Source organism: Sesamum indicum, linkage group LG1, assembly GCF_026168435.1.
Source record: "Sesamum indicum cultivar Baizhima isolate 11 linkage group LG1, ASM2616843v1, whole genome shotgun sequence".
Taxonomy (NCBI): domain Eukaryota; kingdom Viridiplantae; phylum Streptophyta; class Magnoliopsida; order Lamiales; family Pedaliaceae; genus Sesamum; species Sesamum indicum.
Window position 1 is genome coordinate 7303498 of NC_142657.1, and position 17132 is coordinate 7320629.

General features: G+C 39.2%; 2 protein-coding genes across 8 annotated transcripts in view; one reads left to right on the forward strand and one right to left on the reverse strand.

The window, feature by feature from the left end:
* The window catches only part of LOC148789426 (dnaJ homolog subfamily C GRV2-like), a 69681-nt gene that overhangs the window by 17580 nt on the left and 34969 nt on the right, over positions 1–17132 (reverse strand). The gene's annotated exons all lie outside the window — the stretch shown is intronic.
* LOC105179747 (dnaJ homolog subfamily C GRV2-like) lies at positions 9949–17028 on the forward strand. Of its 7 annotated transcripts, none has more exons than XM_088882356.1 (9): positions 11522–11634; positions 11745–12181; positions 12307–12431; positions 12772–12898; positions 13191–13259; positions 14013–14404; positions 14582–14801; positions 14920–15413; positions 16116–17028. In XM_088882356.1, the coding sequence occupies exons 2-6, from the start codon at positions 12152–12154 to the stop codon at positions 14181–14183; spliced, it is 522 nt and encodes a 173-aa protein (XP_088738482.1). In that variant the 5' UTR covers positions 11522–11634; positions 11745–12151; the 3' UTR covers positions 14184–14404; positions 14582–14801; positions 14920–15413; positions 16116–17028. The 7 variants fall into 7 exon arrangements, with proteins under 7 accessions (XP_088738430.1, XP_088738415.1, XP_088738482.1 ...); XM_088882345.1 differs by having other exon boundaries at positions 14582–14778; XM_088882366.1 differs by having other exon boundaries at positions 14181–14404; positions 14582–14778.

A 17132-nucleotide genomic window follows, 5' to 3' on the forward strand; every position in this document is an offset into this window, starting at 1 on the left:
ATTTTTTCTAGTTACTTGAAATTCAGTGCCTAAATCATCTTAAAATAAACTAATTGTAATATTTTAAATCTTATAAGATATTTGATCTTACTTTAAAATAAAGTATTAAATTAATTGAATAAAATAAAATTGAAGTAAGCTATAAGTATTTAGTAGTAATAGCTAGTCAGACATCTAGTTTATTTTTTCTCTTAAGAAATTAAATTTATAAGATTTCAACATCTATTTATACCGATGCAAATTCCAAAAACTAAACTTTAATATTTTACAAAATAGTTTAAAGAGCTTATAAACTCACCAATACAATATTTAAATATATAATATACAAATTATTGTTTCCCAAGATGATTAATTATCTAGCCGAATCCTGAAATTAGCCTATAATTATATTGTGTTCATGTTACTATTTGCATAAAAAATGTAAGTCGTGTACGTAGCTTAAGTTTGACATATTTACGTAGCTTTGATGTTTTCTTTGACATGTTTTGTTGATGGTGATAAAATATTACCACTCAATGCATTATTGATGATATTTTTTGAAATAATATATACATTGTTAAAATTATGTATTTTACATGTATGTGTTTGTGTACTTATAATACGAATTCATATATTTGCAAAAAGAAAAAAAAAGAAGTAAAATAGAACCTTTGATATAAGTTTGGTATAATTAAAAAGTGATATAGGTTGAGTTGAACGTTATTGCCCTTCTTCTAAAGCACAAGAAGATCACATGTCTTTTTCTCAAAACACAAACGGCCAAATTTAATTACCCATTTTCTAACATGTAAAAGGTAGCAAAAAATATTAGGGATAATTATATTTATAACCCTTGATCCATAATCTGTTTACACAGATCATCCTTTTTTTTAAAAAAAAATTATACATACACCAACCAATATGTCATTATCACTTACACAAACAATCTCTTACTTTTTTTGAAAACTTAAATGCACTCCTTAAAAATGTTAATATTATTACATAAACTACCGCTATTTTTTTGTTGTCAGGGGTAGTTTATGTAATTATGCAGAAGATAGTGGTAGTTTATGTAAATAGACCATAGATCAGGAGTACAAATGTTAATATTCCAACATATTACTTACTCTGTATTATCACCGATGTTTGTCCCTGTATATGTATGACGTGTGTGCAAGTGTTTATATCTTACATGATGCATTATATATATATAAGGGTAAATTATAATGACATTTCTTGAAATTTTATATAATTATAAATTATTTTTTTATTCAAAAAATTATAAATACCTCATTGATTTAATATATGTCTAACAATGAACTCATTCCATTAATTTTCGTCTTTCATTTATTTTTTGTAACAAACTGACCAAAATATACTTGTAGACTACAACTTATAATTCCTAATTTTCAAAAACAAATTAAATTTTTTGGACTAAGTGGATATTTTATTTTAACAATTTTTCCAACTCTTCATCCACCTCGTCTGATTTTATTATAGTTTTTTTAAAAAGAAAAAAAAATTACAGTAATGACAAAGTTGATAATTTCATGCCTTGATCCAACAATTACTAATTTCATTGAATATCATGAAAAATTAGTAATTTTTAAAATAATAAAAAATATTTATAATTATGCTAAATTTCAAAAAAAATTATCTTCATTACTCAATATACAATAATGATGATTGAAGGAGGAGACTCACGAACTAAGAAAAGGAGAAGCAATGCGACTCCAAACAACCTCAATATCTTGTCCATCCTTACGCCCCTCAATGATCGATCACCAGTTTAATTTTCGTTTCCAAAACTATGAATTTCAAGACCATAATTTTTACTACACTTTGATAAAAGCCAACCACAATCGCGAAACAAGTGGCCAAATTATTACAAACATGACAGTGATAATTATATTAGTTAATCCCTTTTCACAATCGTCTTTGATCGATGAAATTATCTCCTTAGATATCCATATCTCTCACTGAAAAATTATAATTCTTATTTCTGACTCGATTTTGTTGAGTATGATCAAAATAAATCCCCCCCATCATACTGGTAATACAACAATGTTTTTGATTGATTTTACAATTAATAATAAAGGAATTATAATATAAAATAAGAAAAAACTACAAACAATTCCTATTAAATGCAATATTCGTAGGATTATATCTTACTCATAATCGAAAGAATAATTGGTAACAATAAAAAAATTTTAAATTTAATTATAAATAAATTATAGGTCATAATTGAAATACAATAGGAGCAAATTATATTAATTAAAAAATTAAATAGAATATAATAATAATTATAAAAAAGATGATATAAAATTAAAAAATAGGGGTGAGCAGCATCATGCCACCTACCGCCTCACCCACCCACACATCATTATATTTATATATAGGTACATGGTTTTGCAATTTGCCTCACACACATGCAGATTCCGAAGATGAAATAGGTACGAAAAGTTTTATATTATAATTTATAAGTGAAATGCTACAGAAAACAGATTCCAGCCAGTCTACCGGATTTCTACCGGCCGGTGACCGAACTGTAGCTGGGCAATTAGCTGCTGCGACAAAGATTACTGAAGTGCAAAGTGCTGCAGCATATGTGGATTCCATAGGTGATTTGGCAACTGGAAAATTCGATGTGGCTTCGCGGGACGACATGGCTTTGATTACTCGACGTAAAACAGCAACAAACAGCGATGTGGCTGCTGTTTTTGCAGTACCAACCTATGACTTGGGTGTGAGGAATGATGCCGAAGTGAATACTATTGATGTGGCTAACGAAAGAAATAATGTGCCAATGAATGTTGATGTGGAAACCATTGCACATGTGGATACGGTTTGTGGTGATATGAATGCCGTTGGGTCTAACATAATATTTGGACAACAAAATAACTCTAAGGTACAAACTGCTCCAACCGGTATTTTTGTTGGCAACATAACATTGCAAGTGTGTTCGAATTCAATCGGGGATGATAAAATTGCTGAGGCCTTTAATAATTCATCGCGAAAGACTCTTTCTTATATACCTCCTACGATACAAAATGGTGAAGTGGTCGTGAGACCTACGATTGAAGTTATTCGCAATGGATCTACCAAGTGGAAAACCACCGTAGTTGGTTATTTTCTTGGGAAAAGACTGTACTTTTATCATGTTAAAGAATTTGCCTTCTCCATTTGGCCTGGATTGCGGGAGGTTAAAGCCACAACGAATGGATTCTTCTTCTTCCAGTTCAAGACTGATGCATATATGGAAGAAGCAATTGAAGGTGGAAATTAATGCAGACCGTGTTTGTTTCAAGGACAACTAATTGTGCTACAAAAGTGGGAGCCAGGTATGTTAATGCGGAAATTAAAACAGACACAGGTCCCTGTTTGGATAAAATTGCGACATTTGCCGGTAGAATTATGGACAGAGGAGGGCCTGAGTACGGTAGCCAGTGGTATTGGGAAACCCCTATATTCGGATGTTATTACAAGAGCATGCACGAGATTGGACTTCGCTCGTGTATGCGTGATGCTGGATGTGAGCTCCAAATTACCTAAACATATCATCATTTTGACACCTGATGAGGAAGGAGGAGAGACACCGTGCAAAATTGACGTGGAGTATGAGTGGATACCCCCCAAATGTACCACCTGTATAACTTTAGGCCATTCGGCTTAGGACTATGTGATCAATAAAACATCTAAACCAGCGAAACCACAGGTCACTGTTTACATTCCTAAAACGGGACCTGCAAGACTGTCACCTGTGCATGATCATGAGGAGATAATTCCACCATCTCAAGGAGTGGATAATCAGAGAGATGAGCACGACGCTTCTCGTGCTAGCGTGAACTTGAGTCGAGAGGAGAAGGGTAAGGAGCTTGTAATATATAATACATTTGATGCTCTACACTTACTTGATGATGCAGATGAGATGCCACGGGGTCCTAATCATAGCAGCCCCATTCTTAGTGATCCATGTTGAATGTAGCAGTTTGGAATGTTCGAGGCCTGAACAAAAGAAACCATCAGCTTGCTGTGAAGGACATTGTTGCTGAGTTTAGGTTATAGTTTCTTGGTCTTCTAGAAACTCATGTTCGTATTAATAACGTAGCTGCTATTCAATCTTATTTATTACCTCATTGGAAATGGTTTGTGGACTATGGATTGGTTGGTAATCGGATTTGGATTGCGTGGGATGATAATGATATTAATGTTCATATTGTTGAATGTGGTACACAATTTATCCACTGCTTTGTTTACATACGGTCTCTGCAAGAGTCAATCGCCATTACTATGATTTATGGAGCTACGGAGGTGACGGACAGGAGGGAGCTATGGGGTTCTCTAGAGACCATTGCCACACAAAGTGTTGATATACCGTGGCTTATTGGTGGTGATTTCAACACGGTGAGAGATCTCAGTGAAATATGTGGAGCATCGGGAGATATTCGCATGGCAATGGAAGAGTTTAATGGTTGCGTTCAGAATGCAGGACTACTACCATTACCTATGCAGGGAGAATGGTATACGTGGCATAATTGTAGTGCCAATCCACGGAATCTTTGGAAAAGATTGGACAGATTACTGATTAATGATAGATGGATGGCCCGATTCCCGACATCGTTCTACACTAGTCTCACCCCACGAACTTCAGACCACTCACCGCTAGTGCTCAACGGGGATAGCCAACAACAATATGGAGATATGTTTCGATTCGATAATTACCTCACCTTATCACCAAAGTTTATTCCCAGTGTGCAACGGATTTGGCAGCATACCATCATAGGGGTGCCTATGTATGCGGTAACAAAGAAACTCAAAATACTAAAACCGGTGTTTAGAGAACAGAGGAGGAAGAAGGGGGACTTATCACACAATGTCTAGCTGGCTAAAGGGTTTTTTTTTTTTTTGGGTAAATGTAATTTTCATTAAGCAAAAATGATGCAGTACAACAAAGTTATCATCATGTGGTTTCTCCCTCGACAGGCCAAGGGATACGCCATAGTCTATACAAAGCTCGTGTACTGACAGAATTAGCTAATGAAATACTAATGATTCGCTGCTTGATATCATCAACTATCAATAACGCCATGGTGCTCGGAGTCCTCTCGACGTGCTCGAATCGTCTCAAGTTTCTCTCCCTCCAGATGTGGTAAACAAAAGATGCTAGTAGTACTCGATAAGCTATGTTAACGATGTGCTTACCCCTCCATCTCCGAGAAGCCCACTCGATGTCGTTTGCCCAGTCTCTATTGGGCCAATGAAATCGTACCTTCCTTCGGATTGCTGTGAGACACTGTCGACTAAATCTCTGGACGAAAAGGTGTGTATGTGTCTCAGTTGCCCCCTCGTTGCAAGGGATGCAATCGCCGAAATGAGATAGCCATGGTTTGTCTGTCGTAGGCAGCTTGCCAAGAATAGCAAGCCATAAGATGAATAAGTGACGTGGAATCTTTAAGGAGCCCGAAAGTAGTGAGGCCCATCCTACTTTCGGACCAGGAGGGTCAAATAAACGGTAGAGGGCCTGTGTTGTGGGTTTTTCGCCGTCAAATTTCCATACAACCCGATCATCTTCTCCATGAATTTGCGGCAATCTATATGTGATCTCCAAACACTCGAAATCCATGATGGGAGGCCATTGCCATTCGCCATCCGTTATCACTGAACTGAGTTTTGCCGACTCTTCAAGTCCTAGAACCCTCGGACCCTGTGGGAAATGCGCAATAAGCGGTCCGAGGTGGTGCCACGGGTCTTGCCAAACATAAAAAGTCCTTCCATTTCCAATTTGGTAGTCCACAGCAGGCCGAAGGTAGGGAGGAAGCCGTAGTAATTTTCGCCATCCCCACGAACTTCCATGCTCCCGGATCGTCCAAATCGAAGTGTCCCATAGCGTACCATGATAAAACCACTACACCCAAATGGAAGTCCTATCACACCGTATGACATCACAAAGTTTCTTGCTCATTAGTGCCCGGTTCAAGTTATAGATATCTTTGAAACCAAGTCCCCCCTCATCAACCGATCGACACACATCATTCCAGGCTACCTTGACGTATCCACTGGTCATCGTGCCCTTCCATAGAAACATTCTGAGCCTCTTCTCAATTTTATTAATAACTTTCTTGGGTAAAATGAAAGCAGACGCCCAATATAAGCTCAATGCTGAAAGTACAGATTTGATGATTTGTACACGCCAGCATATGATAACGACATTCCTTCCCACCCACTAATACGTGTGCATCAATTTTCGATAGAAGTGGCTGGCAATCAGAGATAGATAATCTAGTGGAGATTAGTGGAAGACCCAAATACCTCATAGGGAGTTGTCCCTCCTGAAAACCCAACACCGTCAACAACTCATCTTTTCTTTCCTGTGCAGATCTAGAGATAATAAGGTGATTCTTTTGTATATTCAGCCGGAGGCCCGACCACTCTGCAAATCGATCCATTCCCACCTTAAAGACCCGGATGGGTTCCAAGTCGGCCCTGCAGAAAAGTATAAGGTCGTATGCAAATCCCAATTGGAAAACTTTAGTTGGCTCACACTTCGAATGATAGGAAAACGGCATATCCTGCTCAATCAGCTGTAGGAGTCCCAAGTGTAAGACCTCCATGACTATCACGAAAAGGTAAGGCAATAAAGGGTCGCCCTGACGTAGCCCCCTCGCTCCAGTAAAGAACCCGTGGGGTCTTCCATTGATCCCAATCGAGAATGAGGCAGTGGTAACACACTCCTCAATCCATCTAATGAATGTTGGTGGAAACCCGAAGAGTTGCAGAACCTCTAAAAGGAAGTCCCACTCCACTATGTCGTAGGCTTTCCTGATGTCCACTTTAAGTGCGCATCTCGGGGGTAGGCGCATCTGATTATAGCCTGTAAACAGTTCCTGGGCTAACATAATATTGTCCCCAATACTTCTTCCCGGAATGAATGCTGCCTGGCATGGGCTATATTTTGTCCAACACTACACTAAGTCGTTGGACAATGAGTTTTGCAATAATTTTATATAAGACATTGCAGCATGAGATAGGTCTAAAATCACCAACAGACATAGGTGTGTATACCTTAGGGATCAATGCCAATACTGACTTTCTTCAGTAGTTTCCCCGTATTGAAGAAGTCTAAGGTCGCCCTTATAACTTCTTCCCCCACCACTGGCCAGGCTGCCTTAAAGAATCCTGACGAGTAGCCATCAGGTCCCGGTGCCTTGTCTTCGGCAATATCAAACACTGCTTGCTTCACTTCATCAGGTGAGAATGGTGTAACAAGATGGCTAGCCTCCTCCCAGAAAGGATATGCCTCGTCCATGGTCTGAGATAACTAATATCCACTTGTGCCCGTCGTCTGTTACCTCCTAGGAGGTTCTGATAGTATGAGACGAACTCATGGACGACCTCCCCTTCTTCCATGGGAGTAGTTCCATTCTCGTCGTTGATCTGTAAGATCCTCCTCATCACCCGACGCTGAGCAATCTTGCGAAAGAAAACTCGGGTGCATTGGTCTCCATCTTTCATCTACTGCATCTTAGCTCTCTATTGCAGCATAACTTGTTCCGCTTGGCCGCTTTGGCATACACAATACGACAGCAGTGTTCCAGGTATAAGTATAGCTCATTCTGTCTGTCAGAGATCACCAATCGTTGTGCCTCCTCGAGAAATCCCTTAGCCAATTGGACATTCGGGGTCAAATCTCCCTTATTCCTCCTCTAAAGTCGGAATATCGGTTTCAGGGCCTTCAATTTACGTGTCACCGCATAAATAAGAACGCCCACAATCTCATGCTGCCAAATGCTCTGCACACTGGGGATAAAATTAGGTGATAGGGCTAGGTAGTTATCAAAACGAAACATACCTCCATTATTCTGCTGTGTATCCCCATATAGAACTAATGGTGAGTGGTCAGATATTCGAGGTGTAATGCTATGATAGGATGAGTTAGGAAACCTCGCAAGCCATCGATCATTAATAAGCATCCGATCCAACCGCTTTCATAAACTCCTCGTGGTCGTACTGCAATTATGCCATGTGTACCATTCTCCTTGCATAGGTAGTGGTATCAGATCGGCCCCTTGAATACCAGCATTAAATTCTTCCATGGCTACCCTTATATCTTAGGATACTCCACATACCTCATTGGGGTCGTGGATTGCATTAAAATCCCCTCCCACCAGTCATGGGGAGTCTGTGCATTGCTGGGCTAGTGTACCCAGAGCAGTCCAAAGAGTTCTCCGGTTTGCCACCTCAGAATCTCCATAAACAACAATGCGAAGAATAGCTTCACTAACGGTCCTGTTAGTGATACGACAATGCACAAATTGTTGTCCCAATTCAAGAACATGGACATCAATAATATTCTCGTCCCAAACAAGCCAGATACGATTTCCAACAGATTCATAATCAACAAACTATTTCCAATGGGGTAGCAAAAAGGATTGAATATGTATGACATTATTCAAACGAACACGACTTTCAAGAATGCCCAAGAAATGTAACCTGTATTTGGAGACTAGGTCCTTTACTGCGAGTTGATGGTCTCGTTTATTCAGCTCACGGACGTTCCACACGGCGATGTTCAACATGGATCATTACAACCGGGGCTGCATGTGTTAGGACCCCCAGAAGGTTCTTCTGCATCATTAATTAAGTGCAATGCATCAAATGCATTATAAATAACAACTGCCTTACCCCTATTATCGTGTTTGGTGATATTTCGTTCAACATCCACAGCACTCGCATTAGGTTTCGGCATGTCAATCTCATTCGGTGTCCGTCTTTTCTTTTCAGGTGGTGGCGGCAGAGGTATATTAACTCTTAGCACATATATAGTTACTGGTGGCTTCATCGGTTTATGAAGTTTGTTAATTGCACAATCCTTTGCCGTATGCCCCAATGTCATACAAGTTGTGCACTTTTGTGGGAGCCATTCATATTCTATGTCAACTTTGTAAGGTGTCTCCCCTCCATCTTCATCTAGTGTCATGATAATGATATGTTTATGCAGCTCTTGTGTAGCATCAAGCATCACGCACACACGAGCGTAGTCCAGTCTCGTGCATGCTCTTGTTATCGCATCCGGGTAAAGGGGTTTACCCACTCCACTTGCAATTGTATTCAATCCTTCCGTCGTCCAGTATTCCATCGGAAGGTGTCTAAGTTTAATCCAAATGGGCACTTGTGAATGTTTCAATCTCATGGTCATTCCCGGTTCCCACTTTTGAAGAACTATTGGCTGCCCTTGAAACAGCCACGGACCCCCTTCTATTACCTCCTCCATATCAATGACAGTCTTAAATTGAAAGAAGACAAAACCATTAACTGTAGCTGTTACCTCGCGTAGAGCAGGCCATACCGAATGAGCGTATTCCTTTAAATGATGATAATATGGTCGTTTTCCCAAAAAATATCCAACTGCAGTAGTTTTCCACTGTTTGGATCTTTCACGCACCGTGTCTAAAGAAGGCCGAACCACAATTTCCCCTTTTTGAATTGTTGGGGCAATAAATGATAGTGTTTTTCGTGTCGAATTATTAAATGCATTGGCAATTTTATCGTGGTCGATCCCATCCGGAGAGGCATGCAATGGAATGTTCCCAATAAATAATCCCGTAGGAGTAGCACACATCGATTTAGTGCTCATTGTTTCCTTCTTATTGCTTATGTCATGGATCACATCATTAGCCACCTTATGCATGACATCAGCATTTGTGTCATCACCCACATCAGCACCTGCATCATCGCTGACCTCAGCACCTGCATCATCGCTGACCTCGGCACCTACATCATCGCTGACATGGATGTTTTCTGGACGTTCTGCATTTAAATCTAGAGAACTTAATTTTCCTTTGAACTGTCTTTTGCACTGGACATAGTATTTAATTCAAAAATCTCTTGCAAGTCAACTATTGTTTGCATCTAATAGAGTATCTTCGTCCGTATATCTATCTTGTCAGATCAAAGAAATTTGGTGTTGGGCCTTAAAATCTATGCCCTTCCTATCTATGACTAGTTGTGAAGTTTCCATGCATTTCTTATGTTTGATATGCAAACCTATTTGCACATTTTCCTCCTCCCCACCCCATCAAAAAAAACAAAAAAACAAAAAAAAGCTTTAGCACCAGAAGTTCTTTTCACGACCCTGAAGGTTTTATTTTTTGCATAATGATTAAGAAAAGGATATCTGTTATGTGCAAGTTATAATTCTAATCTATATATAGGTTGTCTTTCTGATAATAATTGGGGTGTGGGTGTTACTTTCCATAACTATCTAGATTGAAAATGTTTTAAACATATATACTGTAGTTCTAAGTGATGGCCATTTGTAGATGCTCTATGCCATAGTTGATGACCTTGTGGGACTCTCAGATATCATGACATAGTTTCACTTGATCTTTCATTTACAGATAATCTGGAATTCCTCCACTCGAGGCAGAACTTTTGAAATTTGTGGAAGACCAGCGTGCAAGCCCAGTTATCATGGTTCATATGACCTTAAAGATTCGCATTCCTTTGTTTATGAAGCATTATCTAAGGAGCTCTATATTGGCAACGTGTACTTGAGAGTCTATAATGATCAACCAGATTTTGAAATTAGTGAGCCTGAGGACTTCTGTCTTGCCCTTGTTGATTTTATATCACATCTAGTCCATAATGCACCCGCTGCAAGCATGGATACTCATGTTAATAGTGATGTAACCACTGATGGATCTGCCGAGCAGCATTATTCTGATGATTCTTCAGCATCACTTGATGGGAAAAGCTTGGAGAGGGAGGATTTGGAATTAGTTAAAAATCTTCAATATGGTCTGCTATCCCTTCAGGTAGAAGTCTGGTGGTTTTTCGTCTGACACTTTTTTAGTCACCCTTGACACCTTTTTTTCTGTAATTTCTGTAAGTTCAGCACTTGTTGACAAAGAATCCGAATTTAGCTTCAGTGGTCTCCACAAAGGAGAAGCTATTGCCCCTTTTTGAATGCTTTTTTCTTCCTGTTTCTTCATCAAGCAACATTCCTCAGCTATGTGTACTTGTTTTGTCAAGGTTGACAACATATGCACCTTGTGTGGAAGCAATGGTCGCAGATAGCTCTGGTTTGCTTATTTTATTACAGTTGCTTCACTCATCTCCCAGCTGTCGTGAAGGAGCTTTGCATGTTCTCTATGCCTTGGCAAGCACGCCGGAGCTAGCTTGGGCAGCTGCAAAGCATGGATGGGTGGTTTTCATTCTTGAAGTTCTCTTGCCAGTACAAGGTATGCTGATCTCGTAGATAGCGGTTTCTTAAGAATTCTATCTTGCTCTCTAAAATGGAAATTTTGTGTAGAAGAGATTCCGTTGCAGCAAAGAGCCACAGCAGCTTCGCTATTAGGGAAGCTTGTTGGCCAGACTATGCATGGGCCTAGAGTGGCGATAACTCTGGCAAGATTTCTGCCTGATGGCCTTGTCTCGGTAATCAGGGATGGTCCTGGTGAAGCAGTTGTGACTGCTCTTGAACAAACAACAGAAACTCCTGAACTTGTCTGGACACCAGCAATGGCTGCATTGTTGTCTGCACAAATAGCAACTATGTCTTCGGATCTGTACCGTGAACAGGTGAAAGGACGTGTTGTTGATTGGGATGTACCTGAGCAGGCTTCTGGCCAACAGGAGATGAGAAATGAACCTCAAGTATAACTGCTGTGTGCTGCAGATGTACTCTTTTGTTTTTGATTGATTACATGGATGTTCTAAAGAACGCTAATTCTGTTTAATGACTTACATCATGTATTGCTGTCTAGGTTGGAGGGATCTATGTTAGGTTATTCCTGAAAGATCCCAAATTTCCACTTAGAAATCCCAATAGATTTCTTGAAGGGCTGCTGGATCAGTACCTTACATCCATTGCCGCCTCACAATATGATGGCCAAGCTGTTGACACAGAACTTCCTCTACTTCTTTCTGCTGCCCTGGTCTCTTTACTCAGGGTGTACCCCGCTCTTGCAGATCATGTTGGATATCTTGGTTATGTGCCCAAACTTGTGTCTGCAGTAGCCTATGGAGCAAGCAGAGAAACAATGGCTTCAGAAACCTATGTATCTGAGGATGGTTCGTCGCAACAAAATTCACAAACTCCTCAGGAGTGAGTTCGCCTTAGTTGTTTACGTGTTCTACATCAGTTGCAGGTAGCACCACCTGTACAGAAGCGATGGCAGCCACTAGTGTTGGGACATCCCAGGTATGCTGTGGTTTTAAGCAGCCCCCCCTTTTTCCCCTCCAAGAAAATATCATAAAAAAGATGTGTTTATCTGATTAAACATCTGTTGCTAAGTTTGGTATTGTTCTGATGAGCTTTCTCTTCAGGTAGTTCCACTTCTTATGAAAGCGATTGGTTGGCAAGGTGGAAGCATCCTAGCTCTTGAAACCTTAAAGCGTGTTGTAGTTGCAGGGAATCGAGCAAGAGATGCACTTGTTGCACAGGGTCTCAAGTGAGCATCAATATCTCTTTAGACCCTAAGTTGTAGAATTTTTATGCATGTCAAATGTGCAGACGTGGTTAATGAAACAACAATGCGCATAAATTCATCTGTGTTTTCATGATAAATTTTCTAAGATGGGTGCATAAGTAATGCAACATCATGCAATTAGTATTTATTAGATACAAAGTAATTTTCGGCCCACAACGTGCAATTATCTGTCACCTGGGCTAAGATATTGGTAGGTGATTGAGTCTGATTTTAGAACATTATTGGGATATGCATCCTGATAAAACTACTGTTGCATGTTCTCTGCGTCATGCAATAGTAACATGGCATATAATTATTGTAGGGTCGGTCTTGTGGAAGTTCTTCTTGGCCTTCTTGATTGGCGAGCTGGGGGAAGAAATGGGCTTTGTTCACAGATGAACTGGAATGAGTCAGAAGCAGCAATTGGCCGGGTTCTTCTTGCAATTGAGGTCTGTACCATATCATGATTTGTGTGAACACATACCTTCAGATGGTGCCTTTAGAGTAAATGGTAAATGTCTTTTATATCCAAGTATAGAACATTTGCAATGAACTAACATAAAATGCCAGACCAACCTTGTGGGACAGAAGTGGTGCATAATTAGCAAAAGAAATTATGTTCTGAATTCATATGATAAGTTGCTCAAGGTGGTCTGAGTTCTATTTTTTTTAATTTCTCCAGAAATATATTTGTGTTCATAATCTCTTTGTGGTCATAATCCCTTTGTTGTGTTCGCGTAGGTTTTGCATGCATTTGCAACAGAAGGGGCCTATTGTACCAAAGTACGTGTCCTACTGAGTGCCTCTGATGTAAGTCATGACTCCTTAATCTGTGTTGCATTTTATCTGACCTATTATTCTTGAGTGAGTTTTTCCTGAAATTTTTAGAACAACTAGTAGCTAAAACCCTTGAGTTCGTGTTTTTTGCATGAATTGGTCAACGGCTGGCAGCTTGGTCAGCTGACCGATCCCCTGCTAAACTAGATCATAATGTGATACTGACTTAATCATGGTTTTGCTTTCCATCAGATTTAGCTGCATCAAATCTTGTTACTTTTAACCTTTCTTTTTTAAAAAATTATAAGCAGTCAGTCTTTCAACAAAGATGACTTCCAACCGTGGGATCTTCCATGTTTCCTTTAAAAGGACAAGGAAAAACAATATGCACACCAAAATGAAAAGCTCTAAAAGGATTAGTAGCTTTATGTCACTGGAACTGTTTCACCTCCTTAAACTAAGATATAGTTTCCATGTAATATGCATTTAGGATATCCACGTGTACTAGTATCCTTAAACTCCTGGTGTTTTAAAGATGCAACTTTTCATATTTTCTTGTGCCTTTTCATGGTAATTATATTATAACACTTTCACTTTGGAAGTGGGGTAACTTTTGTTCCTTTCTTTGCCTTCCACAGAGGTTTGAGATGTTTTCGTTATTTTTTTTTTGTTTTTAAGCTGAACTAGGCAGTGGCTAGATGGTGGCTCCATCAATATGCACATTGTTTCTCAATTTCAGAGCTTTGGTTAATGAACCAAACTCTTTCCTCCATTTCTTATGTGCAGGCAATGCTTTCTGGTGAACCGACTATTGTTGATGCTGCTGCTGCTCTGCTGAAAGCTATACTTACTAGGAACCCAAAAGCAATATCTGATTATACAGTACAGGCGCATTTTGTTTTGCTCTGGCTTACCCTGGATCTGATCTTATTTCAATTGCCCAACTCTTCTCAGTGACTCATGTTTATCAAACTTTTCATGGTGGTGAGGAAGCTGCAGTTTCCTCTTCTCTACCTTTGGCGAAACGAAGTGTTTTGGGCGGCCTCTTACCTGAGTCATTGTTTTATGTACTGGAACGTAGCGGCCCAGTTGCTTTTGCCGCAGCAATGGTTTCTGCTTCTCACACTCTTGAGATTATTTGGACACACAAGATGCGAGCAGAGAATCTGATCCGTCAGGTAGCCCTGAATCTGCAACTGGAGTTTGCTACTTGTCTTTCACCCCAAGCATCTTTTGTTAACATTTAGTTACTAGGAACCCAAAAGCAATGATCCGATTATACAGTACAGGCGCATTTTATTTTGCTCTGGCTTACCCTTGATCTAATCTTATTTCAATTGCCCAACTCTTCGCAGTGACTCATGTTTATCAAGCTTTTCATGGTGGTGAGGAAGCTGCAGTTTCCTCTTCTCTACCTTTGGTGAAACGAAGTGTTTTGGGCGGCCTCTTACCTGAGTCATTGCTTTACGTACTGGAACGTAGCGGCCCAGTTGCTTTTGCCGCAGCAATGGTTTCTGATTCTAACACTCCTGAGATTATTTGGACACACAAGGTAGCCCTGAATCTGCAACTGGAGTTTGCTACTTGTCTTTCACCCCAAGCATTTAGTATTTACATTCTAAAACATGGTGGTACTTGAGTCATCCTCAATGCAAATAAGTGCTGCATTTAACTCACAGTTTTATCTTATTAGGTTCTTCAGCATCTTGGTGATTTCCCTCAGAAATTGGGACAGCATTGTCATTCCTTATATGACTATGCTCCAATGCCACCAGTGACCTATCCAGAGCTGAAAGATGAAATGTGGTGTCATCGTTATTATCTTCGAAACTTATGTGATGAAATTAGATTTCCTAATTGGCCTATTGTTGAACATGTTGAGTTTTTGCAATCATTGCTAGTAATGTGGAGAGAAGAGTTAACTCGATCGCCAGTGGAACTTTCTGAAGAAGAAGCATGCGAGATACTAGAGATTTCCATTGATGAAGTATCCAGAGAGGATGCCCCTAAGAAACCAAGTTTTGAGTCAGTTGAGGAGATACCTAATATATCAGAGCAGATTGAGTATATTGATGAGGAAAAGCTCAAGAGACAGTATAGGAAACTTGCAATGAAGTATCATCCAGACAAAAATCCTGAAGGGAGGGAGAAGTTTCTGGCAGTGAGAAAGCTTATGAGTGCTTGCAGGTATGCCAAATTCCTTGATCCTGTGTGAGGATCTGTCGTTACTCATAAAACATGGAGACTATATGATTAAGCTTGAGAAAAAAAAAAGAACATATAGAATCTTATGAGCTGCCAGATCTTATTTCAAATGAATTAGTCGACTTGTTTAGACGCTGTTTTCACAATTAAGCTATTTATTTGACTGGTAGAAAGTGCTCTAAAGGTATTTATGCCGTCAAGATGAGCCAAATGCTTTTTTACACATATATATGGATATCAGTATTGGTTTTAAATATATCTTGGAACTAGGAAGGACACGGGGCTATATATATATATATATTTAATTCTTAGATATGATACTACCTCAATTTAAGGTGTGGACCAAGAAATAAATTTAAATATTTAAATTTAAGTGGCTTTTGCGGAAGAGTGAAAATGTAAATCATAGGGCTTTCCTATGAGGTTTAGACTAATTACATATGTTTCCCTTTGGTTTTGTTGCGTCCATCTAATATTTCATTCTGCAATCAGTAAACTTCTTGGAATATGATCAGCAAAGTTGGACAAAATTCCTAAGTTGAACCCTACATATGAGGGTTATTATGAGGCATGTCTTTGGCCGGAATGCAATCCTCTTTAATTGGTTGTATTTCTTCATATTTGAGTTCCATGTTTCATATTTTCTTTTTAGTGATCTACTGCTTTTTGATTCCTCTCCCTTAGGTAACCATGCAAGGATTGCAAGGTCCCCAGACTTGGAGGTTGTTGCTTCTCTTTAAGGGCCAATGTATTCTATATAGGCGATATGGGAATGTATTGGTGCCATTCAATATCCTATGCTCTTAAGTGCCATTACAGTGGACAAGGATGATAACAATTTTCTTTCCTCTGATCGAGCACATCTTCTAGTTGCATCCTCGGAGCTTGTTTGGTTGACATAAATTCATCATCTGCCTTTAATTTTTTCATATCATTCTTCTTTAGATAAGTACTTTGTAAATGTACTTTTGCTTATGCTATTTCCACATATTTAACTTTCAGGTGCGAGTCTTCATCATTGAATGGTGTAGAGCTTGTGAGAGATGGTGGAATACCTCTTCTTGCAACTCTCCTTTCCCGTTGCATGTGTGTGGACCAACCAACAACTCCTGCCACTGAACCGTCCGCTACTATTGTTGCTAACATAATGCGAACCTTTTCAGTTTTGAGTCAGTTTGAAAGTGCGAGAACTGAGATGCTCGTATTTTCAGGATTAGTTGATGACATTGTTCATTGCACTTTATATTTCTTTCTATTTCTTTCTTTTTTGTCTTCCATCTTTCTTTTAAACTCTTCTAATGAAGTTCATCACATAATTTTCTTTCAGTTACATTTGCTACACTTGGTGAGAAGACCATGGTGATGTTCCCGGAAGTGCTTTAGTATTGGTGTTCCGTGGTGCAGGTGACTATATATGCTATCATATCTTTTTTATCATTTGTCACCTAATGTTGTGTTGCTGGGTTCTCATTTTTTTGGATTTTTCACTAATTGGAGCGTATTTCTTCATTGTTTTTGCTAACTCTGATTTAATTTTTGTAGTAATAATAGCCTTTGTGTCCTACAACCTTGCATATTTGCTTCTTTGCTGCTGAAACTCTCTTGTTCTCTATTTTCAACTTTTTTGTTCACAGCATGTATAGTCAAGTAACATATTGCAGAACTCTTGTAAAATTAATCTACTCCTATGGTAGAGATTGT

Coding starts and splice junctions, on each gene's coding strand:
- LOC105179747 (XM_088882289.1), top strand. CDS start 11,356: ATGCATGGGCCTAGAGTGGCGATAACTCTGGCAAGATTTCTGCCTGAT. Junction 11,635..11,744: donor AGATGAGAAATGAACCTCAA/GTATAACTGCTG, acceptor ATTGCTGTCTAG/GTTGGAGGGATCTATGTTAG.